Source organism: Halyomorpha halys, unplaced genomic scaffold, assembly GCF_000696795.3.
Source record: "Halyomorpha halys isolate HHAL.00 unplaced genomic scaffold, Hhal_1.1 Scaffold577.1, whole genome shotgun sequence".
Classification (NCBI taxonomy): Eukaryota; Metazoa; Arthropoda; class Insecta; order Hemiptera; family Pentatomidae; genus Halyomorpha; species Halyomorpha halys.
Genome location: NW_027113760.1, coordinates 1,112,239 through 1,139,827, shown reverse-complemented (window position 1 = coordinate 1,139,827; position 27,589 = coordinate 1,112,239). Strand labels below are relative to the sequence as shown.

Here is a 27,589-nt window from a genome sequence, read left to right as displayed (position 1 = left end):
TGTCACCCATTGGAGTCAAAACCACTCTATGTTTTATTTATGATATTTAATATTTATAATTAGTTACCGTCACAATTGAGCTAAAATTTATGTAAATTTGTTTTTCCTTTTCAATTATTTATTTTATCTTAAAGGTCTTTTATTTAATTTTCTATTCATTATTTTATTTCTTTTTTTCAAAAGTCGTTTATTTAGATTGTATGTTTATGTTTTCAATTGTTATCCTCGTTAAATAAATGAGCTAGTATCTTTTTCTTTGAAACATACTTCAGGAAGACTTGGTGTCAATTTTTTGGTGATTTCTATAAAGAGATTTACTTAACTCCTGTGTAAAGTGTTTAACATTTCTTCTAATTTTCTTTGAACCCCCACTCTAAGATTGGATAATATCTCTCAGTCCAGATTGTGTAAATTGTTTTACAAAAAAGATCTCATTATCATTCTTTTTTATTTTTCAGATGAGCTTAGAATTGTAAAGGACGGACAGTATGGAGCTGAAAACTCAGATGTGAAAGGAGGCTGGGATGGTATGGTTGGAGAACTCATACGTAAGGTAAGTCCATTATATTTTATCCATTTTCAGTTTTGTAAACACATTTTAAAAATTATTTTCAGCAAAAAATAATATAAGTAAAATCAGCATCCAAATACGTACAGTTTGAATATTTAATATTTCCTTATCCATTAATTGAAGATTATTCTTTTACAATTGAATCCAACAGCGGTTGATAATGATTATGTTGCCAATCTATTAAACACCAATTAAAATATTTTAGTGGTTTCGATCTACCATAAAATTAGTTAATTACGACATAACTGACTCAATTTTAATTACATAGTAACCTATAAATAACATATAAAACACCATTTTACTATAAAACACTTATTCATTAATATAAATAATTTCCTTAGTTAACGTGTCTGAATGGAAATACAGGATTCCAAAAGAGGATTAAGACCTACTCCTTCAACTATATTGAATAACAATTAAAATCTCTTCGATTTCATACGTTATTAAACATACTTACCAAGACCATTTTGAAATTACTATTAATTTCATTCCTTAGATGGGGAGTAGAGACAAGAGATTAGAATAAGAAAGTTTATACGTTGCATGGAAGGAAGGAATTTTATTAATGCAACAGTATACTTCAGGGCTTTGAGTTTCAGAGCATGGCTGACAATGTGATAAGTGGTTTAATCTCACAGCAAAACCTGCGAATTGTGTGGCCAAGGAGATTTGTTTGCATTTTTAAAAGCAATTTTCCATATTTTAAAATATTGAAGAAACTAGTAAAAGCCTGCGGGGAAATAGAGATTTCATACCTTAGGGAAAAAATACCTCAAAATGAGACTCGTAAGATCATGTGGTGGAACAATTTTAAGAGGCATTAGCACGGACACTTATCGTTTTTTATTTAATCTTTAGATGTAAATATGCCGTATAATAAAATTTTTCCATAAATTCAATTTTCATTAGTGATGCAGTAGGCGGCAACTACTGAACATCTATAATCGCCACTTAGGCGAATGATATCACCATCTACAGCAGCAGTGTCAGCCCTACGCATGCACTACGACAGAGCGAAGCAGTATACAGTGCAATAGTTCAGCGGCTTGGTGACCTCAACATCTTTGTGAACTCAGTAAAAATGGACTGCTTAGTGTTCACTCACTAAGCTAAGAAAAAAACTAAACTGCATTTAGTTTTTCTTCCTCACCTTTCATAATGTTTATTTCTTCAACACTTTCTGTTTTTGTTTTTTTTTCATTTTTCATGATTTTTTTTTAATTTTTCATGATTTTTTTTGTAATTTTTCATGATTTTTTTTTAATTTTTCATGATTTATTTTGTATAATTCTTACTTCTATGATATTATATTTTATATTCTATTGCTATTAATAAAATACTTTGCACTTAATTCATTGTTATGTATATTTCCAATTTTGTTTGCTTATTTTTTCCCTTTATTTTTACGTTTCTCAGAGTTATGGTTTTTTTCTTTTTAGCCCTTATGAAGGCCTGAAATTCAAGTCGAAATGTCGGCATTAAATAAGTTGTTGTTTATTTGCTGACCGCACCTCCGACCATCTTCTCCTCATATTAAACTACGACAAACTTATAGCATATCATTGCGTTCTCTTTTTAAATAGGATTTTCTTAGTTGACAAGGTTAGATATGAGGATATTCAAAGATAGCTAACAAAATAACGTTTTTATGCTCATTTTATATACCAGGCATTAAAAACTGATTCTGTAAGCGAAAAGTACATACACTAAATGGTGAGAACGAGAGAAGTGTCTTCCCGCCAGAGAACGTTTTTAACGTTTAATTGTCTTTAGGGTGGTTGCTGAATCAAGGATAAATGAATTCTTTAATTCAACATCACCAACTCCATGACTTCGTAGTATTTGAAAAATATATATAAAAATGTATCACCGGTTCCCATTTAACCTAAGAATTACAAGTACAGTTTTATTTTAGTTCTTCAGCTAAATCTATCTTAAAATAGTTCATCCTTAGACTGCGAGATAAGTCGAGGTAGAATTAGTCTAAGTCTGAGTACTACCCCTATCCCAGATAAGATGATGGCTCTTAGTATCTTTCTTACTATTAAATGTATAAAACTTTATAAATAAGTCCAAAGTAATCATTATTTATTCAAGCAAATATTATTAATTGGCTTTAATAATTTAAAAATAAAATAAAATTAGTAAGAATATTTAAAAAATAATAAAATTTGCACGGTATCATCACTCATACTCAAAATCAATACATCAACGAAGTGAATACCAGCTGAAGGCCTGACCCAGTTGACAACAGATAACCGCGAACGAGCAGTACTTCGTCAGTTGATAAGGCTGTGACAGACAGCCAAAAAAAAAATAGTATTATAAATAAAAATTTATGTTTAATACAGAATTTATGTTGTGGCTATATGGAGATAAAATCAATTTAATCACAAATATTCTAAATTAAAATTAAGTTAATTATGTCTAGTCCAGTATTGAAGAATTGATGCTGTTATCTGTAATTCGTCGTTTTATGTATTGTGTTTGACTGCAAGTATGTTTTGAAAACTGTATTTTTTAAAATGTTTGTTAGTACGGATTTCCGTACGGGTACTTTCTTGTAATTATAACTGATGGTTGTTTAAGTTGCCATGTTTCTATCAGAAAAATAATTTTTAATGAGTGATTGTGTGGGGGAAATTATAGCCTCCAGAAAGGATAATAAGAAACTAAATTAATTTTTGGTTTCTTTGTTTGTTAAAATTAGTTTTATAACTAATCTTAATTTCTATTTTCATTCTTGAATTTTCTAACAATAAATTAACATTTCAGACTCCCATTTTTCCATTCATGCAGTATGTTATTATGGAGCATATGTTAATCGGGACGCAGTGAATTTTAGAAACTATACCGCTGAAAATTTACTGCCTCTTGGGTGCAAAATTAAAATGCGTAGAAAGAAATATTTTTGTTTTTTGACCTTCTTAAGTGCAATTATTTTAAACTTTACAAAACTTAATAAGATGTATGCCAATCGCAATTCAAAATGCGCATATTTCATCAAAAATTCTATCTAAAAACAGCATCAGGACCCTCGTAGACCCTTAATAAACGATCCTTATTTTGAAGATTACTTAAAAGTAATGTTATAATATATTCATCGAAAGATGAAACAAAAACAGAATCAATATTATTTTATATAATATAAAATAAAATATGATTTTCATGAATTAATTCTGGCCCAATCTTGTTACAATTGGAATAGATAAAGTTACATTTGAAATGAAAAAAAAATACATTTCAAAATGTTGAGAATAATATAGAAATGGTCTCAATTTAAATGAAAATGGTTTCAATTAAAATGGAAAATTTTACAATTGAAATGGGAAAAGTTTCAATTAACTTGGAAATGCTATTAAAAAAATAAAAACTTCTCTATTGTAAAATCTGACTTGGGGATTTCTAATTTGTTCATAAATAATGTTTATAAGTATTTTTGTAAGCTTGTGAACGATTTTTTTTAACTTGTTTTTATTTATTGCATTAGGACATTTCTAATTATTCTTCAATTTACCTAATTTCTCTTTCAGAAGTTAGACTTACCTCATCTGACATTTTCAGAGTAAGCTAGTCTCAGGGTACGTTTAGCTAACAAAAAAATTAACCTAATGTAAACTTTGAACCAGCAATATATATTATTTGATCTGAATAGTTAATCAAAATCCAAAGTTTCAGATTAAGATTAGGTTAAGACCAAATTAATAGTTGAATTAGCAAACAACCCTTATAAAATATATGAAATAGGATTAAAAAATAAAATGTCAATAAATGGATAATATATTACATCTCTCGTTGTCTTTGGTTATTAAATAAATGGATTTTCTTTTTATTGTGAATTCAGGCATAAACCAGTTTTTATTCCAGATTCTGGATCAGTCCTAAACAAACGTTAACCCTTCTGTTATTAATTAAATTCGAAATTAAACAAAGAGAATAAACATGAAATAAATCAACATGGCTTCTATGCTGTTAATAATAAAAATAAACTGTCAGAGTGAACTTTTTATTGACGTTTTGTTTTATTGGCACTGAGTAAGTAGTCGATGTGTAAATAAATTATGAAATAAAAACACTGAAGTGGAAGCTTAATGAATTTATTTTTATATTATTAAAGCGTTACCATGGTTGTCGAAGATGTACGTTAATTAAACTTTTGTAATTAAAATTGTTAACTTTTTTTCTAACAATAACAATGATTTGATCTATTACTAATAAATTCTACTATAAAAAGACGAAAATTTTAGTCTTTTAGATGTTATTTGGCTCACTACCAGTGATGCGGCGAGAGGGATGCGCTGGGATCTTTTGAGCTCTGTTCTACCCCTCACACGTGGGGGATAGAGTGGGCACAGGTATTCTCAGGTCGATTGTGTAAATATTGTATATTAGAGTGTAAATGTGACTAGAGAAATGTGAAATGTAAATGTGACTAGACTATATTATTTTACCATTTTTTTTTTTTCATACACATAGTTTGATTATGTTCATTTTGTTTATCCTTCTGTTTGTATATATTTTATTTTTACATTCATTTATTTATTTTATTTTATTATAGTATGAATGTGATCATTCATCACTATTACCTACTGCCCACAACTGTGTGGTAGATTGTAATATCTATCAATAAATAAAAAGATTTTTATCCTAAAAAAAAAGATGTTTACATCGGGACCTGCTCGTGCTATACTGCAGGTGTTCCGAGTGTATTTTTATATTATGATAAATGTTATTAGTGTAGAAAAGGGGGGCTGATAATTGTGAGAGACTATCTGATTATGAACAAGCATATATATTTTCCATAAAGTTTCAAAGTATTAATCCCTGGAGGGGCAATAGTGGTTAGTGAGTTAGTTCGGAAGTCTTTATTTATAATAATACAATATAGGAACAAATGTGGGTGGTCTCATGGCTTATCTGCTGTGTGACGTCTTGACCTGGTGTCGGAAAGACGTCCTTTTACCTCAGAGGCTGGCCAGCGTGTCCTGGACTCTGGCACGATGCTACCATGCCAGGTCCTAGCTTGCGTGCCACGATAGAAAATTTGGCGGCATCGCAGTGGCGGGATTTTCGGGGTCTTCCGGTGACCGCGGCAAGGGGGGTTTCAGAAAATGAGACCCCCGACCCCGATTTTATATAAATTCAAAATAACTGTAAAAATCGGATTACTTAAATCCGACAGATGTTATTAATAAGCTTTTTGGCTACGTCCCAAGCTGCACCTCTATTTTCAACAGAAGTAATAAACCGAAGAACTGAGATTTCCCCTTGAATATCCTTTCGAAAATATTTAAGTGAACAATCACTTTTGATTTTCGGACGGATGAAGTATTATAAAATTACACTATCACAAATCAAGTGTTTTTTTTTACTTGAATGACTTAGGGCAAAAATATGACAGTTTTGAAGACAATCTCCAGCTTATTTCTTAATGAAGTTCATCATTGAATTAGTTTGTAATACAACATAATTCTAACCAATCTATCTAAAATAATCTATATTAAACTTTAAATATGAACATTGAAGTTTTTTCTAAATTGCTCTAATGAAAAATTTACGTCACATTGTTACCACTATCTCTTCAATTATAATATACTAACTACAATTACCTATTCATAATTTAAAATGACGAAAAACCGATATGATAAAAAAAAAAGATAGAGCAATCAAAAATTGAGTTTGAGATAGCTTTTCTATCCCACGATTTAATCAGATAGTTTTTTCATACAATAAGCGATCAGTAGGAATGGTTTTATTTTTGCTCATATTTGGCGTTTTCATAATAATTAATAAAAACTTTTGAAATAATGTTGTTGCTGTTATTGTAAAATGGGCTTGCTTAAAAGAAAAATAAATAAATTTAAACAATACCGATTGTCCAAGAAACAATTCTTGGTAATAGTGATTGAAGTTTCTTTTGGTAATGAAGTTGAGTAGTGATTTCGTAACTTCTTCTAGTTCTCCTCTACCTTACAAAAGTCCTGGGTCTCTAAAAAGAATGACGAAAATGAAGGATTTTCACAGATAATTTAATTCTCAAACGGTTTTATATTGTTGATTTATACGATCCCAACGCATTCAGAAAGCGAAAATCGCCGAAATTGGCAAAACTTTTAGCTGATTGGCCCACAAATGAGTATAGAACTAAATTGCTTGAAAGTTCATTTTCCAATAAGAGTTCGTCATCATAATTGAGGTGTTTGTGCCATCATTCGAGGGTACAAGTCGTCAAACCATCAATTATACATATGACGGATTCGGAACGTTGAATGATTTTATACTTTACGTTTGTTCAATTCCCACAAATTAAAGAATTTGTTTGTAGAATTTAGATTCACGCCAGGACGAGTCAATTAGAAAAAATTATGAAAATATAATTTTAAAAAATTATATTTTCAATAATGATCCTTTATAGAAAATATATATTTCTTCCAAGAATCTCTTTCCAAATATTTTTGGAAATTTGAAAGCACTTGAGAATAACTGGCCAAAGTTTCAATTTTCTTAGAAACTGTACTCGCAAGAGCTAAGACCTGCCAAGTTTCATTTCGAAATAACAAAAATTAAAAAAAAAGAAAAGAATGGAGTTTTCAAAAGCTTCCTTCAATTTTTAATGAAACTTTTTGAATGAAATCTTCTCGTTCTGGTCCACCCAACAACATTAAGTGGGTTCCATTAGTTAGGTAAAAATCTGGCGGTCGAGGTGATTCTCACCAAATCACCTCTTTACACTACCGTTACAGTTACAGTTTCTTTTGCACCTCTGACCCTTCATTGATTGTAGTGGTACAGATTTATTTCAGATCAAATAAATATATATTTATATATAAACAATACCTTACTGCATAGTTCGTCAGATATTGTTCTGGGTTTCATTCCCATTTCCTAAGTATCCTTCGTAGCATATTTTGTACCGATTCAAAAAATTCTCCCTCTTGAAATCTTATCCCTCGGAATAAATATAGATGGTCAGTTGAAAATTATTTTTTTTAACCGCAGCCCTGACCATTTCCTTCAAACCCATTTATAGTTCATCATACATATAAATTATTCTGTCAATCATTTTTAACAATTATTTCAATTGCCACTAAGTTTATTTTCTTTAATTTTTTTTTGTTTTACAATTCATTTTATGAAATTAATGAAGCTTTAAAACATTATTTAGAACCTTGCTAATCAGTAAAATAAGAAGTTTTGGAAGCCATCGGTCAGCCACACAACTACTCCAATAAGATACTGGTAGACTACAAGGGAGGCCGGTTGCTTATAACAATGGTATCGGTTAATTTAGCGGTAGCACTTAGTAGGAGGGTACTATAGGACACCAAGCGAATGGTGGAGGTCCATATAAGCCCATTACTGGAACTAGGTTTGCCAGGGCTGGGGGGCTAAAAGCCGAGAGAGATAACGCAATATCTCGCCCCACCCGCTCTCCTGTTATATTTTAATAGCGTTCCCTTTTATCTGACCGCCTCTTTTCTCTACCTTTTAGCATATAGTCCTTTTCCTCTTTTATTCTCACCCTCTTACCTTTAGATCCGTTTTACCGGTTTTCGCATCAATTATTTATCTCTATTAAATATATATACGGAGACTTGTGCCAGATAAGATCCTTTGAAGGATGAAGGAACAAAGAGAAGCTTGTACCAGGAAGTTATGGATTACAAATATAATGTGCCTTATGATTTATTATAACACATGCTTAATTCATTGGAATTTATCAATACACTGAAAACAATCTGAATCAGTCCGTGTTTGGGCTTACAGAAAATGGTTCAGTGCAAACCAAATATTTTACTTACAATAAAAGAAGTGTTTGGTCGTAAAACGTGGTAACTGAATTTTTTCATGAATTGAAGTTGTTGGCATCACCTGATTTTTTTCATAAATCGATGAAAGGATTTTCTTTCATTTGTTTTCACTTTGTTTTACGTCCGAACGCCTCAAATATTGATTTTAAAATCACTAATTACCGCAATATTTTTTCCACAATTATGTACATAATCTTCTATATTTCCATTTTATGATCGTCCCCATATCGATGTCATGTTTATTTCAGTTACAGCGGGATGTTAATCCGAATACAAATGTCTCTTATTGCGGACTGCAAGAGCTCTACTGTGAAAACTGACTCTAATCATACAAAACTACTCTAATACTTCTTTTTTATTTCAATTTCACTGTTGATGGTAAATCATATCTTTATGCCCCGACTTAAGTTGCAGTTAAACGCAGAATTAACTCAGGTGGGTTATTAATTTTATGGGCTTCTGCAATCCACGATTCGAATAGTCAGTTCACATTGCCTAAAGCAATCAATCTAAACCCATCATATATTTTTATATCAAGATTAAATTTCATTTGGTTTATTTACATAAAATAATCTTTTACATTTGCTCGTACGATTTTTTAATTTCCTGTCGTCTGTAACATTAATATCACAATTTTAAAAAAGACACACATCGTACAGCCCGTAACACGTTGAAAAGTCACTTTTCATCATTTGCCTACGAGTTAATCACCTCGTTCTGTGAAATTACTGCAGAAAATCGTTTCCCATAACCCAGTACTAATTTCTTCACTAAATGATTTTATCACAGCAATAACCCCGCTCCGGCTTGTTGGCACAGATGCGTTCAGAAAACTAATTGGTAAGACTGAACAAAGAGGCAAATCTCAACTTAAACTATAGCAAGGTAACAGCTTTGATTTCTAAAAGCTGATGAAATATAGTATTATATTTGTTGCAGTGATCTTTGCCAGCCGTGTCGAACAATTTTATTGATTTACAAATTATATAGATTGTTTCCTATTTCAGGGAAGTTCAGTAAAATATATGCAATGCTAGTTTTAGAATAGCTCAAAAACATGTCTTATCTTCAGATCTTTTGTATTATTCACTATTAATTTTTATTACTAAGCCTTTTCTCTTTAAAATTATATACTATGGAGCTGTTTGATTTTTCAACAACAGTGAATTTTAGGTATGTGTTTTAGCTTCTAATCTGTTGATAATCATTAGGACGTATCTATCATTTTTTAGGCATGTGTCATGTTATAACTCATTAAATTCGTAAATAAAATAAGTTTGTATTAGAGCAGATTTATAAAAAAAAAAATGAAATGTTTTCTATTCCGGAATTTCTAGTTATATTTATCTTTTAGAACATTTTATCCTACTTATGTATTTATTTGTTTTAAATTAATCTATATTAAGAATAAAAATAAATCCTTAATTCATAACAAATGTTCTTCTTAAGTTTAAATTAATTTGTATGTTATGTAAACTAATATCAACATTAAGAATTTGTCAAAACCCTTATTTTTAGTAAGGGTTATTAAAAATCAAGGGATTAGTTTTATTATTTTTTATCGTTTTAGTAGTAATACGGAAGGAGGATAAGTATAAAATTATTCAAGAACTAACCAAACAGAGAGTCCTTAAGTTGAGTAAACATGTTGGAGTGTACAAACTAAAACTATTAGCCGAGAGAACCAAGCTACTTTTCTTGAACTTTCATCATTGTTCATCTGATTTAAGTTGTGAATTCTAGGATCAAGATCTTTTGTTTGTCTTATCTAATGAAATTTATGCATCCACATACAAACGATTTATTAAAAGTTTATTTGAATTTTCTATCTCACAACTCTTTGCAATATTGATTCTGTAGAAATATGAATCCGAAAAATATGTAACGTCTAGTGATTTGTAATTTCAATTGGAAGAAGGTGAATTATTTTTACTTTTTCCGAAAATTTCTCACTTTTTGAAGAAAGAAAAAACTGGAATTTTTGAGGAAGGGGAAAGATAAACTTTTTACACATCTAGGAAGAAAGAAAAATTGTTATCAGATTCAAAAATTCTCCATCGTTTTTAACGTTTTAGGCACTAAGGAACAAATTTAGTTCCGTATCAGTCTGCAATCAAATCCTTGTTAGGGCAGCTGCTGTTGTTAATCCGACCTGGATGAAATTTTCAAGTATTGTGCATGTTGCAGTACCTAGATTGTCTCATATCAGTTTTATTTTAATATATTTTTTATTTTAATATATTTTGTTATATATTTTATATTTATATTTTAATTTTTATTTTGGAGTAATGCTGGGAATTAGTGTCAAGGTGGTCTTGTTTTACTTCTAGCTTTATATTCATTAGCTACTTTAGTTTACGCATATCCAAACGTATTATTCTTGACATAACCATATTCGAAAACGGCTCGTCCCATCCAGTCCCAAGATTTTTTTCCCCTCTCTAATTACATATATTCACACCTGTCAAATACAAAATTGAGCCTCAGAAAATTGCCTGACTGTTATATTGATTAAATAAATTGTATGCATATGCCAATTTCCATGTGTATGAGGAAGAACAGTACCCAGCAGTACCTCTTCTGTGGCCTTTGTTACATCACCATGCTAGCAGGTGGTGGTCCATCCAGGGTCTTTTTAGTCTCCTTCAATTATCAGGCATGTGAGTCGTGGCCATTTGTCCTATAAGTGTGTTTGGTGTCCCATTAATCTTTCATGAAAACGTTTGTATTAAGTCCAAAGTTGGGAAAAAGTTAAGATTTCTTGTAAAAATAATCTTGCAGCATTTTCATCAAATTGTATCTACAGTTTTTGCTCACCTCTGCGAAAACTTATTTTCCTTGAAACATCTATATTTCGAAAACGGCTCGCCTGGTTTGAAGGAAAGTTGGGGATTATTATAAAAATAATTCAATATTACTTTTGTGAAATTCCATCCGCTATTTATTCTCATGTATGTGTAAAATTATTTTTATTAATACGCACATATTTCAAACATGATTCAAATTTACTTTCAAATGACAAACCAAACGTTTTAAAATTATTATATTAATTCTTAAACTTTGATATATTGGTAAGTATGTGCCTATCCAACTTAAATATTGAGAATGCAATACTGACCTTTGTTTAAGATAGACATATTTTTTCTAATAAACTTAATTAATAATCATTCAGGCAAAACTTTAGACAAAAAACGTATCAAAACATAAAAATATTATTTTTAGTATTTTAGTAACAAATTTTCTGTATTTATCTTTCAGAGCTCGTTTCAGAGATTATTCAATCCAAATAACACGTTTTTAGCCCTTCGTCTACGTATGAAAATAAATATATATTTTATTCATGTATACAATTTAAACTTTTCTTCATTGTTGATTAAATGACATGTTAAATTACCCAAATAATCAACATTTACTATTTGATCAAGTTTAGATTTACGTCAACTAATTTTCTACCCGTTTTTTATTTTAATAAATTAATAAACAGTTAAAATGAATAAATTATTGTTTACTTAAAAAACAAAATTGTAATAAATTGCTCAAATCCATCATTTAGTGTTGTATCAAATGTTAGTTAAGACTTTTTTATATTTTTTATTCTTTCTCTGTCTTAAAAGTCAAACGTTATTTACGTGAATTTAACCCATAAAGTACCAAAATAATTGGGTTAACATATAATTGCTTAATTTCACATACACACACACTGGCACTTTGTCCTACAAATTGTCTCCCTGAACTAAAAGTGAAAACCCTACTAAATTAGCAACAGAACACAGCTGCGCTGACACGATCTAATTATGAGCCATAGTAAACATGCCTTGCCAACTTGGTTTGTTTACTTAACTAAATCAAACTTTGTTCGAGTGTTCTTCCGCAACCCCTGGTCACCTCCATCACGAACAGAACACACTGTTTGGATGAGTTACACTATGACACTGATAGAAAACCGTCATTTAAGGTTGAATATGGAGTGTATAACGCACATCATATCAGCAACTGTAGCAGCCATGAATGTGGATTCCCAACAAGGTTTAAATTTTAATGCTGTCAGGAAATGCTGTTTCCGTTTGAATTGTGTCAGACATAATTAACTTCCTTCAACAATTATGTCCGCTGCAAAGTTTGATTTTGTATGTATTGTGTTGCCTACCTGTTGTTTGCCTCAACAATTCATGTATCGTAAATCATTTCAAATATAATTTACAATTCTTTATACTTTGATTAATAAGCAAATTGTCTATTTATTTGACTATTAAATATATATTAAACTATCAATCATAAAATACCTCTCAATGTTTTAAGGATCAAGGCGTTTCCTTTTAAGGCTTAAAAAGGGGGTAAAAATGTGTTCTTGATAAGTATACGATTGGAAACAAAAATCAATCATTCTTATTTGTTTCAATTCCACGAACTCCTATCACACAGTTATAGATTTATGATTCCAACTGGTCCTTCCGTTGAAATTTCCACTCTAAATTGCAAATCTACCTTCGTATTTGCATTTCTACAGAGAGTAATGATTTATATTCCATGTACATATATTGAGATACACATATATTTGGATTAAAGATATTTTTTATTAAAGTTTAGGATTACCCTACGATGTGTATCAATACTAATTCCGTCAATAATCATTGAAATAGTGTAGGCTATAATGAACTTTTAAAAAATTCAATTAGGTTTCTACGAATTTTGTAAAACATTTTTTTTGGAAACTGTCAAGCATGATCATGAATAAATCTCCTCCTTGCACAACTGCTATTCAAGAAACAGTATTTCGAACCGGTATTGAATAATTGGTATTCGGTATTTAGAAGTAAATAAAACGTAATTAAAAATAAAAAGTAATTATAATAATAGAATAGATTGTTTAATGTGTATTAATTGATTTGAATAAATTACATACTTTGACAATTTTAATTCAATTCAAATTTCATCAAGATATTTGAAAACTAGTCAACATTTTTAAGCAAATGAATTTAATCAAAATACCTGTGAAATTGTTTATAATACTTTCCCATTTTTATGTTAGTTAATTTTTAGCACATTATTTATTTATTTTTTAGGCAAATGAGACTAGAAATACTCAAATAATAATAAATAAAAGAAAAGAAAATTGGAATGAGAAAAAATAATAATGGCTATGATTCCAAACTGCGACCGACTTCATAATTAAAAAAAATTAATTATAAAAAAAAGTTTGATTGTATGGTAAGCACTATGAAAATTATTCAAGATATGATGAAAATACAGATGAATGTAAATATGTTTTTATAGAAAAAAAAAATTATATTAATATAATTTGTTAAAATAAATTAACAACAGCACGTGTTCCTGTAGCAACCTCTTAACATTCAATGTATGTTTATAAATAAATACTTTATCGATTTTTTTGATTGATTATAAATAATTTAATGGTGATTTTTTGTACCGTGCCGTAAGGGTAATATAGTAGTAGGTAGTAAGGGTAGTATCCACAAACTAACTTTAGCAGGGAGAGCGTAAAAAACAACTTTATAACGCTATATTTACGTGTAACTCAAATCACGGCCAACGAGCCCTGTCTAGAAAAGAATATTAAGAAAATGTCCTACATTAAGGTGGATTTGGACCAAAATATTTTAGAGGAAAAACACTTTTATAATTATAGACATATAGACATAAAATTATCACAAAAATTAAAATTCGATTTTTTGGCGGGGAGGGAGTACAGGAAGTACCACTTCTACTGTATTTGCTAATGACAGTAGATCTTAACACTTGTCAAGATACAATCCTTCTAGTACAAGAACCAGGAAGAAAAAAAGGCAGTTAACTCACCCCAATTTTTGATTACTTTAATGAAAACTATGTATTTTTACGATTAAAATCTGATGAGTCTGCCAAGTATAGGTAGGGAGAATAAAAAATGGCGGCTGTTTTAAAACCTTAAAAAAACATTAATTTATCATTCGGAGCTCGATATCTTAAAAACTACCAACAGCACTAGAAAATCTAAAAGAACATTATTTAAAGAAGAGTAAATTTGCTGATATATTAGCCCTAATAGAGCTGTTCACATCCAATAATTCCCGAGATATAGCTTTTTAAAGAGCAAAATTTCATAAAAATGTACTGAAATATCAGTAGTTAGTGAATTTATTTTGAGAAATCTATATCTCAGGAACTATGTAATGTACAGATGCCTATTATCACTGAAATTAAAGCTAGTTTAATGTATTATAAAGTAGTTTATGACCTTTACCTTCGTAGGAATAGTAGTTTTTATTATATTTGCTAAAATAAATTGATTTATCGTTGTTCGGACAATAAGTTTGATTTATGAAAAACTTTATTTCAGAAACCATTGGATATAGAAATGTCTGTCTGCACTCAAATTAAAGCTAGTTAAATTTACTATAAAATAGTTAATAATGTTTATCTTTGTAGGAGTTGTAGTTTTTATGATATTTGACTAAATAACCTCACTAAATGATAATTTCTAGTTGTTCGTATAAAATGTTGGATTTTTGAAAAAATATATCTCTAGATCCATAAAACGCATATATGTCTGCCAGCACTCAAAATAAAGACAATTTCACTTACTATAAAGTATTTTATTACACTTATCTTCGTAGGTGTAGTAGTTTTATAATATTAGCATATGAATATAAATTAGACAAAAGAAAATTTCTCCGGATAACTATAAATCAATTTATTTTAGCAAATTTCATGAAAACTATTACTCCTACAAAAATAAATATCATAAACTACTTTATAGTACATTAAACTATCTTTAATTTGAGGGATAATAGACATCTGTACGTCACATAGTTCCTGAAATATAGATTTCTCAAAATAAATTAACTAACTAGTGATATTTCAGTACGTTCCATACAACATTTTTATGAAATGTTGCTTTTTAAAAAGCTATATCTCGAGAACTATTGAACGTAAATAGCTCTATTAGAGCTTACATTTTAGCAAATTTACTCTACTTTAGATGATGCTCTCTTAGAATTTTTGTTGTTGTTGATAGTTGTAAAGATATAGAGCTCCGAATAAAAAACTAATTTTTGTTAGCGTTTTGAAACAGCCACCATTTTTTATTCCACCTACAAACTCATCAATTTTGACTAGTAATTATACATAGTTTTCAATTAACTAATCAAAAAATTGAGGTGAAATAAGTGCCTTTTTCCATCTCTTGGGCTCATGTACTTTTCATTTTCTGAATTAATTCTAAAAATATTATTACGAGCAGAGAAACTATCGATTGGTAGAACCCTGATAATTGACCTCTTGAAAAATGACGAGGACGTTCTATTGAACGCGCTTGCAGTTTTGAATTTTTATATTTAAAGGTTAATTAGATTTTTAAATATTGTCAGACTATAAAGATGATTTCTTTGGCCTCTGTTGGATAATGGGGTCGCAATGAGGTAGTGTATGTCCCTTTTGGTGTTGATCGGTACCTTTTGGAGGTGCAATAGCGAGCCTCGCGGTTGGGAATAATTCTGGAGCGGCTGGGCAAGGACTAATTGGGCAGAGGACGTCCAAATATTTTCGCTCGCTGGAGCTGGAGTGTTCAATAACAGATAAAGCTCGTTCCTGGGATGGTTGTCAGAGCTCAGGCCACTACCGTCCGCTACTGCCATCTCTGAGTAGGGGGTCCAACCACCTCAATCGATAGCTTTTTAAACAGAGTAATTAACTTTCATGGTCCTTTAAAGGAAACCCCCCCCCCAGTTTTTTTTCTTCCTTTTTCTATTTTTATCTAAAGTTTCCTTGCAGATTTTTTTTTTCTTTTTAACATTTATATATTCAGCCTTAATAAATGCTCTACAAACACGAAGGGTAGTTTGAATGCAAATGACACAGCTTTTATCCCCTTTCAGCTGACGTTGCCGGACATGTAGTACGATTTTTAGATTAAAATGTTTATTTTATGAGAAAAAAAAATCCTTTTGATAGTGACAGAAGTGAAGTTATCACTTTTATATAACCCGATAAAAACTCTTTATATCAAAGTTTTTTTTATTAGGAAAGTACTCATCTATTCGTGCATCTATTGAAGTAAGAACTTGTCTAGAAAGAATTAAAGAATGGTTTGTTAAGTAAAACTGACCAAAGCAGGAGACATCTTTAGGAGCCGAGTTTGAATCGTGTGTCAAGAAAAATACTTTTTTCCGCAGTTGAGCGAAAGTAGCTAAAATTATTATTCAATTATTTTCCCTGTGATAACTCAAAATTTGGGCCAAATCGAGGAAAATAAGTTTACTTAAAAAAAGTTTGGAGATCACATTTACTTAATGTATTGATTTAATAGAGTTGTAAATATCAATCGATACATTTTAAAACAATTTATACAAAAGTAGAGAACGGAATCTGACAAAAGTCGAAACGAGACCTGAAAAATTCCTAAAAATCTCATTAAAATCGGATTAACAGTTAGAGTGATTATGATAACAGGAATTCTACTAAAAAACAATAGACAGGCGTAGATCTTAATCTGGTCCACGATGTTTAAAAATTTAAATGCGTATACAAATATTCGGTTCTGAGGACGTTTTTATATTCCCTGCATGAACACAAAGCTTTCCTACGTTGGGTAGTGAGAAAGCTAAATGCTAAATAATAAATTCATATCATTAATATTTCATTACATTAAATACCATACATGTGGTGGTAGATGATACTTAGGAGGAAATATATAACCATGGCTATATAACCAAGCTGTTTAGGTCAACCTTCATGGTGTTTAGTGTACTTCCGTGAGCTCTAAGACAGAATGTAAAGGACTTTACATGAAAATCGGTTGGGGAAGGGGAGGGGAGAAGAGAAGAGAGGGTTAAAATAAACAATTAACAAACGCAATGTATGCAATAAGATACTAAATAAAAATACATAAACAAAAGTTGAGTTAAATTGGTGACGATTAAAAAACTATCTGAATTGAGTCTGAAGAGACATTTTTTGGCTCAAATTGTATCAAATTTAGTCTACTTTAAAAATATATCATATCGCTTTTTGTTGTAGGCATCCGGGTGGTTCGTGTTTAGAATTAATTAAAACTGAAAGAGTTCGAACAACTGGTGATTTTTTAAACCTTTGATAATGTTGCTTTCGGCATCCGAGGTCGAAAACCCGAATTATTTTAATTGGGCTTACATCATCAACTAGCATTAAATCAGAACTACTGGATCTGTTACAAAGTCCACACTCTTTCTGGACATAATGGACTAAAATGCAGGGCACATTCCAAATGGAGGTGTAGCAAGAGGGAGCATCGGACCAGAGAAAAATGACACATCAATAATGATCTTGTGTGGAGTAGTTTAACATATCACTATTGCCAAGTATCTTGTCATCAAATAACACTAAAATAATAATGAAAGTATTAGTAATAAAAGTCATTGTAAAGTATTAATATTAAACACACGAAAAGGAAAAATTGGGTGAAATTATTGCCAGAATGCAACTGCTACAAGATTCTAAATACAAAGCTTCGAGTCATTAAAATTCTGGTAAAACACCATCCAGTTGACGTACCTATGAACTGGCGATGACCAGCACAGAAAAACCAAGATCAAATATACGCAGACCAAATACTTAACGTCAAGAGTAACATGTACATTATTTTAAGGTTTTCTGAACACATACTGATGAAATAGAGAAGTAACACAAAAACAGTTATACAGCATAAAACAGAAAATATATATGCCAACTAAAAATAAAAGACAAATAGAATAAATCTAATGACAAATATAATATAATATTTAAAATTTAATAGCCTAATAATAAGAAATAAGAGAAAATACAAAATAACAAATTCCTACATGAAGAATGAAATACATATGAATCAGTTGCTGTGAACATAAATTAAACACTTTTCATGATACCTTGACTTGAAACTTTTTAAGTCTATGAAATGTAATTTTTTTTAACAATGCTTCGCAGATAATATTTTAGGTTTAACAATTTTCGAGATAATTGTAATATATCATTAAGCATAATACAAAATCTATGATATACAATGATAGCCAAGCACAAAAGAAAAAAAACCTGTCTGGCCACAAGCTTTAACCCGCGAGAGGTGCCTCGAGTATTTTGCTCATATTGGGAAATAAATGTCAATATTTATCTACTATTTTATTTGTTTTGCTTATACTTTTATCTATCTTCCGTTAACCCTTTGATGTTGTTATTGTCGCTTGTTTATGTTACTCCCTTTTTACTCCCCAGTTAAACGAAATTCAGTTTTGATCAGGCCTCCTTACAACGGTCAAACCAAGCATTTAGTCACCCGAACACTTCTAACGTTGCATCTTTTTTTTTTCTCATATGAGCATTTTGCTCACCTGGAAATCCTGCGTTCCTTATTTTAAATCATGAGCCGTGGCAAAAAGATCTTCGATCTTTTACGAAATTTGGATTTTTCAGCCCCCGATGCAAGAGCTACAATTTTTACAATTTCAAATTTAATTGAAAGTAACCTGAAAGATTTTTGTCATCATCACATCCAATTATATAAACCAACCGTCTACCATGAGATAAATGCTCACGGTACACCTCTTAAGGGAGAAAAAAGTTGGACTCTCCTGCCGGATTATAGTAAGATAAATTTATAATTATTCGGGAACACTGAAATTATTTAGCGTTTTCAAAATAAATATTTAAAAAATATATACAATATTTTCAATTTATCGAACGAAATTTTGTTTTTATTTTGATTGCCTCATGATATTGGCAGTAGCAATAGTTTGGCAACCGTCGAAATATGAACATGTGCTACGGCAGTTTGGCAAAAATGGCGACTGTATACTAACGCAATAATTTTTAATAAATGAGTTTTAATACTGCTCCTAATTACGGGCGCTTACCTACCGTATCCTGTTTTAGAGGCTGCTCTTCAAACATTTATCAGAGATACAGCCCCTCGCTACTGTAAACACTTGCCCCAAGAGGTTTTCAGTGGAACCAGTTTCCTGTTATAGAACAAATAAGCTATTCCTGGTATGGAGACCAAAATAGCAGGGATTTTTTCGTGAATAAAAAAACATATATTTCGTTAGCTGTGTAAACAGGACAAAAAAATTATTTCTACATTTAGCACAGAAAAAATAAGGGTGTGAAGGTTTGTGATATTCATTTTATTCACACCAACCTCTACCGATGGTTCGAACAGTGTATACTTCCAAATAACTGTTCAAACAACAGTTTTACGTAAATTAAAAATCAAAAAATATTAGCTCACTTTTCGTTAAAATTTGATATTTCCTCACATCGCTGATATTGAAAGTGTTGGTGACTTCAAAGAAAAATATAACTTTTTTCATTAAAATATTAGTCTTACGTGATTTAGACAGATGTTGAGTTCTCAATAAAGCAAAAATACACCGCTTCAATAGAGAAATAGATAATTATAGGTGAATATATTGTATGCTCGATAGTCTATATTCTAATCGTTATGTAAATATTACCAAGGTTCATCTTTCACACATTTTTCCCTGATTAAACCTCTTTTTTAGTCTTGCTTCTCGGATCAGTAAATTTCTAACCTTTTTTTGAATGAACTGCTCAACTGATTTTTATTTTTGGCGCCTCAACTTATCCAGTAATATCCTTATAGTGTTTTTAAAGCGATTCGATCTCAAAATACTAACATTTTGTATATATTTCATTACCTCTTTTCGACTGTTTTCCACGAGCATTGCAATTGATCGTAATGAGAAAAACTCCATTGCTCATTAGAAACTGGCTATGATGGAACTTATGTTAACATAGTTTGTAATTCCTAGACATGATATCGTGTGTAATGTCCTTATGATGGACGATTGGTAGGTACTAATTAGGTATAATTATGAAGAGATAAGGCGTGCTTAATGATTATTATGGTCGATATTAGCCATTTCTTTGTTGTAAAATGAACATTAAATGTTTTAGAGACCAATTTACCTTTACAAAATGTACTATTATGGCTAAAGCGTATGTACTTGTTGCTTAAAAGCTACTAGTTTGTGATATCTTATGTTTGGGTGTTAAATGTTAAGGTTCAATAATATTAAATGTACTATTTCAATCAAGTTAATGGACCCATTTGCTATTACAAAGTGTATTGTTGAAATTAAAATTAAATTAAATTAATTCTGTACCACTACTGAATTAGGAATTACTGTTACTAGATCAACGGTTGTGCAAGGGGGTGATTTGGTCAGAACCTCGCTCGACTGCCAGATTTTTACCCAATCAAGGATACCCACTTTATGAGGCTGGGTGGAACCCGGAGGGCTTTTTTTTTAAGTTATTCAAAAAAGATATCTGGTCATCAAAATTTATAATCGTGGCAAGATTATTTTTCCCTATTTTTTATTGTATGTTCATATTATGTTGTGCAAATATTATTAACTCTTAACCAGGTGATGTATTCTATAAAATACATGACTTTTTACAAACGGCTTACGTAGGAATATTTTAGAGGTGTGCAATGTTGTTATTATAGAAAAAGTGTGAAAATTCCAAGGTTTTATGCTGTTTTACCTGCTGTAAAAACACAAATAATCTCTTTGAACTAAATTGCATCGGTCAAAACAGATAGATCAACAATGGAAATTGATAATATAAAATAATTGTTTGGCCTGTTTGTCTGAATAATTGTATATTGAAGAATATTACTATTTCTATCATTACAGGGCTTTGTCTCAATTCAACAATCTAAGCCTTCAGTGCGACCATTATTTCAAAGCCCCGTATGTTGGACAAGACTCAGTTTTCTACACGTTAAGAAATTAAGAGAATTTTTTGTCTTGAACAATACTCAAGTTAATTGAATAAAAAGAAAGAATAAATATCGTACAGAAATTGATATTAGAACATATGATCCCAAAAATTAGTTCCTACAAAATCCTTTCCCACAACTCAAGAGCATTTAGACAATTACAATTTTCAATGAGATTTTAGCAATATTTCGAGTTGTTTTTTGGTTTATTTTCAATAGTTAAGCTTTGGAATCGTCCGACTAGACAAATTTAACATTTCCTTCCCTCAAAATTTGAGGATTTATCTGTCACATTGCATAGCATCAAAATATCAAATAAAAACTCAATTCGTCCGTTTTTCATCCGTGTAACCTATTCTAGACCAGTGGATCTGAAACTTTTTTCGCTACAGCACCCTTTTTGGGACAAAAAAATTCTTGAGATAAAAACAAAACATAGAAAGTAAATGTTGAAATTTTTGAATTTGAATTTCCAATTGTGTTAAATATTATTAATTTAAATAATAAACTATTGTGTAATAATTTGCTACATTTCTAAGAATGGGATGCTAGGTTTGTTCGGTCGGGTAAACCGCAGTGCATCAAACGTGAGATTGGATAATTTTTTTTCTACATCCAAATACTCAACAAATTTATTATAACTTTTTTTGGTTTATTTACTAAAAAATACCAGATCTAGTATTTACTACCTATTACCAGTATCTTATAAGATACAAATTATAATTATTTTTTATATATATGTATATATAGTTGACCGTAAAAATTTAAATATAAGAAGATAGTCAGGGTTGCGGTCAAAAAAATAACAAATAGTTTAAAACTATTTTAATGTCCAACGTTTCGTCCCACTTTGCAGGACTTCATAAGGGCTGTTCAAAGCAAAAGGTTGAGGATGAAGCCCTTAAAAGTGGTGCGAAACGTCGGACTTTATAATAGTTTTAATCTATTTGTTCTTTTTTGGACCACAACCCTGACCATCTTCTTATATTTATAATTATTTTTAGTTAAATTTTTTGAGTTTATGTAAAAATGTATTCTATTTGGGTTAGTATTGTAAGACATAATCTAAAACAAAAAAATTGTTTCCAAAGAGTACTGGTTCTGGCTGGGCTAGTTCTGGTTGAGCCTAGTTCAGGATTTAATAAATGGATTGTAGTTAAGATTCTAGGCAAAGGATATAAATATCATCACATTCACAATGGTTGTGTTTACTTTTCCTAATAAATAATAATTCGTAAGGAAGCACACACTCATCCAGCCAGTAGGGGGCGGAGAGAGAATGGAGCATCCATTAACAGATGATTGCTCCGCTACATCGGATACGGCCTATCGGTTAGTCATTAACCGGAGGGAGTTGCGGCCAAAGCTCAATAACTGCCTTTGATAATGGCAGCTCACAATTGCAGCTTTGTCCGCATCAATAATTGAATATGGCAAAAGGATCCCAGCTCACCTGTGTTTGGATTTAGTCTTTGATTGGATCCGACTCTAAAGGACAAGGCGATATTGTTTGTTTGCTTTATCGAAACTAACCGTCTGTGAACTGTAAAGCACGTTTTCAAACGACATTTCAATTCGTTTCCCAGAATGGACGTATATCCTGAAACCAATCCCACTCTGCAACATTTTCCACCAGTAGAGTAAAAAAATTGTAGAGGCTCGAATGAGTAATTCCTATGAATCAGTTATGTTTTAAACAAATTTAGTCCTTTATATGTCAAAATTATTGAGCAGTGCTGAAAATGATTTGAATATGTATACTTTTTCTTTTTTGATTTTTAAAATAACATTTTTTTTCCATAAAACAATTGGTCGGTATATGGAACATTATAAATGTAACAATGCCCATTCTAAAAAGTTTTAAATGAATGTACTAGCCGGCGGTAACTGGTATATTTCGGTGTACCACAATATTTTATATTTGATATATATATATTATTTATTAGTTCTATTTTATATTTGAGTTTTTTAAGGCACATTAACTAATTTTATTAATAAATACAGCATTTTAAACTGTTTAATTCCTCATTTTCTGACGAGTTCTTGAGAATCAATAGAATATAGAATAGAATATAAAAGGTTTTATATTCATAGAAATGTATTTATTTATAATTCTAATACTTTTTGGACATATTTGTTCAAGTTATACCGAAATATGTCCAAACAATATAGTATTACTTATACTAAAGTCTCCAATAAAATTCTTTACAGCGCTTGTTAAAGTTAACGAATGTTTTACATTAATTATTTATTCATAAAGTAAAGTAATCAAAATTTCAGACATTTACATATTTCCGTATAGATACCTCACTTATTACGACTAAATTATATATACATAAAATATTGAAATTAAATTTTATAGAGAAAGTGAATTACAACAGCAGTATATTAAAAACAATTATATTGTGGCTTCTATATAGCTTTGGACTATACTCCTATACAATAATTTACAAATATGCAACTATTTACAAAGAAAAAAAAATACTACAGTTAACAAAAATTACAATTTGGAGTGGAAGAAAAAAGGAAACTTCCATTACAACTAACAATAAATCCTCGTCTGTATGAAATTGAATTTTCGCACCCCAACATAAGGCAACATTTTACATACATTTGTTTGTATATGTTTCTCGAATCCTATTTTTCTGCCACAGTATGTACATTGGCGTATGCTGCACCATTTAGGGAAGTGTTCCCCGACATTCCTCCTTCTCACTGACAAATTAAATTTGAAAAAAAAAAATACAAATGCACTACAAAATACACTTCAGCATTTGTAAATAACATAAAAACAAGGTTATAGAAATAAAAACATTTACCACAATTCAACAAGTAATTTTCTTCAAACGGTGTCAATATCTCCGATAATGTTGAAATATAATCCTGCCGTCAAATCTGATACAAAAAGGAGACAGAAAAATATTCCTTGTTTTAACCCAGGGAAGGTGTAGCCTTGAACATTCTGCTCATATTGGAAAATAAGCGTCTATTTTTTCCAAATATTTCATCTGTTTTGTTTATACTTTAGTCTATCCGTTAACTCTTCGTTATTGCAGCTTTTTTATGTTATTCCCTCTCACCTAAACTCAATTCAGTTTTGACCTAGCCAGTAAGAATGAGCATTTGTTTCACTAAGACACTTCTAAAGTGATATATATTTTTTTTTCTCATTTGTGCCGATGCAAGAAGATCATGCATATAAGTCTGGATTACTCAGCCCCTGATGGAAGAGCTACAATTTCAAAGTGCATTAAAAGTTATCGTAAAGATTTTAGTCACCATCATGTAATAAAAAAAGTACACAGCGTCTACCATAAGATAAATGCTCACGGGACACCTCTGAGGGGATAAAAAAGTAGGATACTCCTGCCGGATTAATAAAGTGAAAGAATTAGAATGATAATTTTTAATGTACCTGCAATCAATTAGACTATCCTAGTTTTAGGCCAGAAAAAGGTGAACGCTAGACGGTCAGTGTTTCAGATGCTGTACCAACATTTCTATAACTCGGTGATGAGAGAGGTTGTTTGATATTTGATTTGATATTTGAAAATAAAAAAACGTAATTTACAAATTTCGCTTTTGTGAAAGTGTGAAAATAAAGTAATCTGTCTTTCATATATCCATATATAAGAATCTACCAATGTCTTAGTTATAAAAATATTCAATAACTGATTATAACTTAAAACTAAATAAAATTTTCAACGTTTATTCTTTCTGATGTACACATAGAGTCAACTACATCTCCATTTACTAGAGAAACGTCCTAAGCATGCTTGGGGCCTTATTGAACCATCCAATACCTGTCCAATCCAACTATAAAATGCTTGTATTTTAATTTTGGTTTTCATATGTATCTCCAAAATCAGGCGACGTGTCTAAATGGACTTTTTAAAGCTTTTTGCCCGAAACGGTCACTACATTAATATCTACTGGGTAGTTTTTCGTGGGGTCATTGTTATATTTTATCAATCCGATTGTAAAATTATTTAGTGATTTTTTAGTACAGTTTAATTAACAATTAAATAATAAATATTGAAGGCAGATATTGAAGGAGGACGGCTACGGTCAAAAGAACTCAAATAGTAATAAAACTATTTGAGTTATTTTTACCAAATCCAGACCATCATCCTTTTAAGTACTACACACGGTCAATCAACAATCTTCCAATAAATTATAATTAATTAATAAACGAGGAACTTAGAATCTTCCTTAATCTCTTCAGATAAGATAGTTATATATTTTAAATTCAGGTTATACAAATGATAGTATAATGAATGTTCTAAGCATTAGATGTAAGATTTATGACATTGCGGCGATCTACATTGAAATTCACGACGATAACCCCCATTGTCATAAAAAAGCTATAAAGCAGAAATGTAGTTCCAGATATGTATGAACTATAGGGTAAATACTATGTCTGTATAAAATAGACATGTAACGTTAAAAAATAATAATAATAAAGTTATTATTAAAATAATAAAGTAATTATTAAAATAATAAAGTAAATATGGTTTCGAGGCTCTAAAGTTCTTTTTTTTAAATCATAAATGTTCCAAATTGTGTCTTTAACCTGATAATTTTTAATAATGGCGCATAATCGTCATGGATTTAAAAACGTATCATCAAATTAAAAAATAACTTCAAAGAAATTGCTACAAGTGATCGAAAATAATGAATGACACTTTATCGACCAAACTATAAACTTATCTAAAAATATTATATATAAAAATATATGCTGATATTGCAGTATAAAAATAATTTATAACTTATTTAAATTATTTCCTGAAAAAAACGGTACTTTCAACTTTTATATAAATTAGGTTTCATTAGTGATTATCATATTCATGATGTAGATATAAATTTAATGTTCTAAAGTTATCCACGGCGATGTTTCAAACATTGATGATCCGATATCCGGTATTCATTAAGGTTCATTATGGTCAGTTCTAATATTTTTTAGTAACGGAAAATTGTTGGTTCTTGATGTGATTTTAATGACAGTGATAATGACCTCAATGTGAAATATAATGGCTATCCGGTAAAAATTTAAATATTCTGAGTGAAGAAATCTTCTCCACAAGTAATTGTGGTCTAAATTATTTAATAATTTTTATTTTAACTATATTGTCAATAAACTATTTTTCCATTACAGTTTTGTTACTAGAGAATCGCGAACTTATTTAACTAAATTTAGAAAACGTGAGCTTAGTGAACGATTTCAGTAGTACCATCGTTCATAACTGCCATTTTTAAGGCTAGGAGAGTGCCTTTCAAAAGCGATATAGGTTTCTAAATTGATTATCTTTTAAACTTCTGAACTAATTTGTTGGAATTATAAAAATAGATTCCACAAGGTGCAAAGATGAATTAAATTGACAAAGAAACTAGAGCAGTACGAAGATGACAATAGATTTCTGACAATAGATCATAAAACTATCACTTAGCACCTTTCATATTTTACCTTTACTCTAAGTGTTGGTTCACACAAATATAATTTGGACCCACAGAAGCTTTGTCCTGTCTGTGATGGAACTGCAATGGAAGATTGTTGCCGTTTTTTTTTACAAATTGCCCTGCATATCACGAGAGCCGAATCCGATACATGCTAAAACTTAGCAATATTAACCAAAATCAGTTGTATGAATTTCTTTCAGTACCCTCAGGATTGATCCTGAGGGTACTGAAAGATAATGTAAAGAAAATGTCAAATGTAATAATGTAAAGAAAATGTCAAAGGTCCAAACCTTAAACTTATATTTATATATGTAACACAGAACCTTTTTGCTTAGACACCTATCGTCCCAATAGGAGATATCTTTTTTTTTTTTTTCAATATTATTAAATATGAAGTGAAGTTTTTGTTTTATTATTTTATTTTAACAAATGTATTTTGTAATTATTAGTTTATTTAAACGATCTTTAACTCACCATTTTAAAATTACAACAATTGGTTATTTATTTTATGTATCTCACAGGCTAACTCCATTTGTACAGGAGCTGAACCATAAACAATTAAATAAATTATTATTATTATTACCTTCCATACAATCCCAAGTTTTTGGTAGATTAAAGGGGTCATGTGAAGTCATTGCTATTTTTGAGACAAAAAATCTTAAGACCAGGGAAGGCAAAAATTATTAATTTTTTATATAATTGTTAAATAAAAAATTATTAATTTTTTATTTAATTGTTAAAAAAAAATTATACTTAATTGTTAAAAAACAATTTTTTTCTTGTGCCATAAAACTTCAAATTTAGTATTTATCAAGATGAGAATGACTAATAAAATTTTTATTCCTGTCCAAAAAAATTATTTTATCTTTATCATACATTTATGCATTGTTTATTATTGCTAGAGAAATGAGAACTGTTCATTACGTTCAAATATACAAAGTTAAAAGTATGAACTCGAGAGAAAGTTATTAAAAAAAAAAAAAAAAAAAAAAAAAA

General features: G+C 30.1%; 1 protein-coding gene across 4 annotated transcripts in view; it reads left to right on the top strand.

Annotated features, from left to right (window-relative positions):
- The first annotated feature begins 464 nt into the window (after positions 1-464).
- LOC106684385 (glutamate receptor 1) overlaps positions 465-27,589 on the top strand; it is a 46,958-nt gene continuing 19,833 nt past the window's right edge. For all 4 annotated transcript variants that reach the window (XR_010844448.1, XM_067051088.1, XM_067051087.1 and 1 more), the window contains exon 1: positions 465-553. Coding sequence is in view for 3 of the 4 variants with exons in the window: in XM_067051088.1 (XP_066907189.1) it covers positions 530-553 (24 nt within the window). In the remaining variant the exon portion in view is untranslated. The remainder of the gene's footprint in view (positions 554-27,589) is intronic.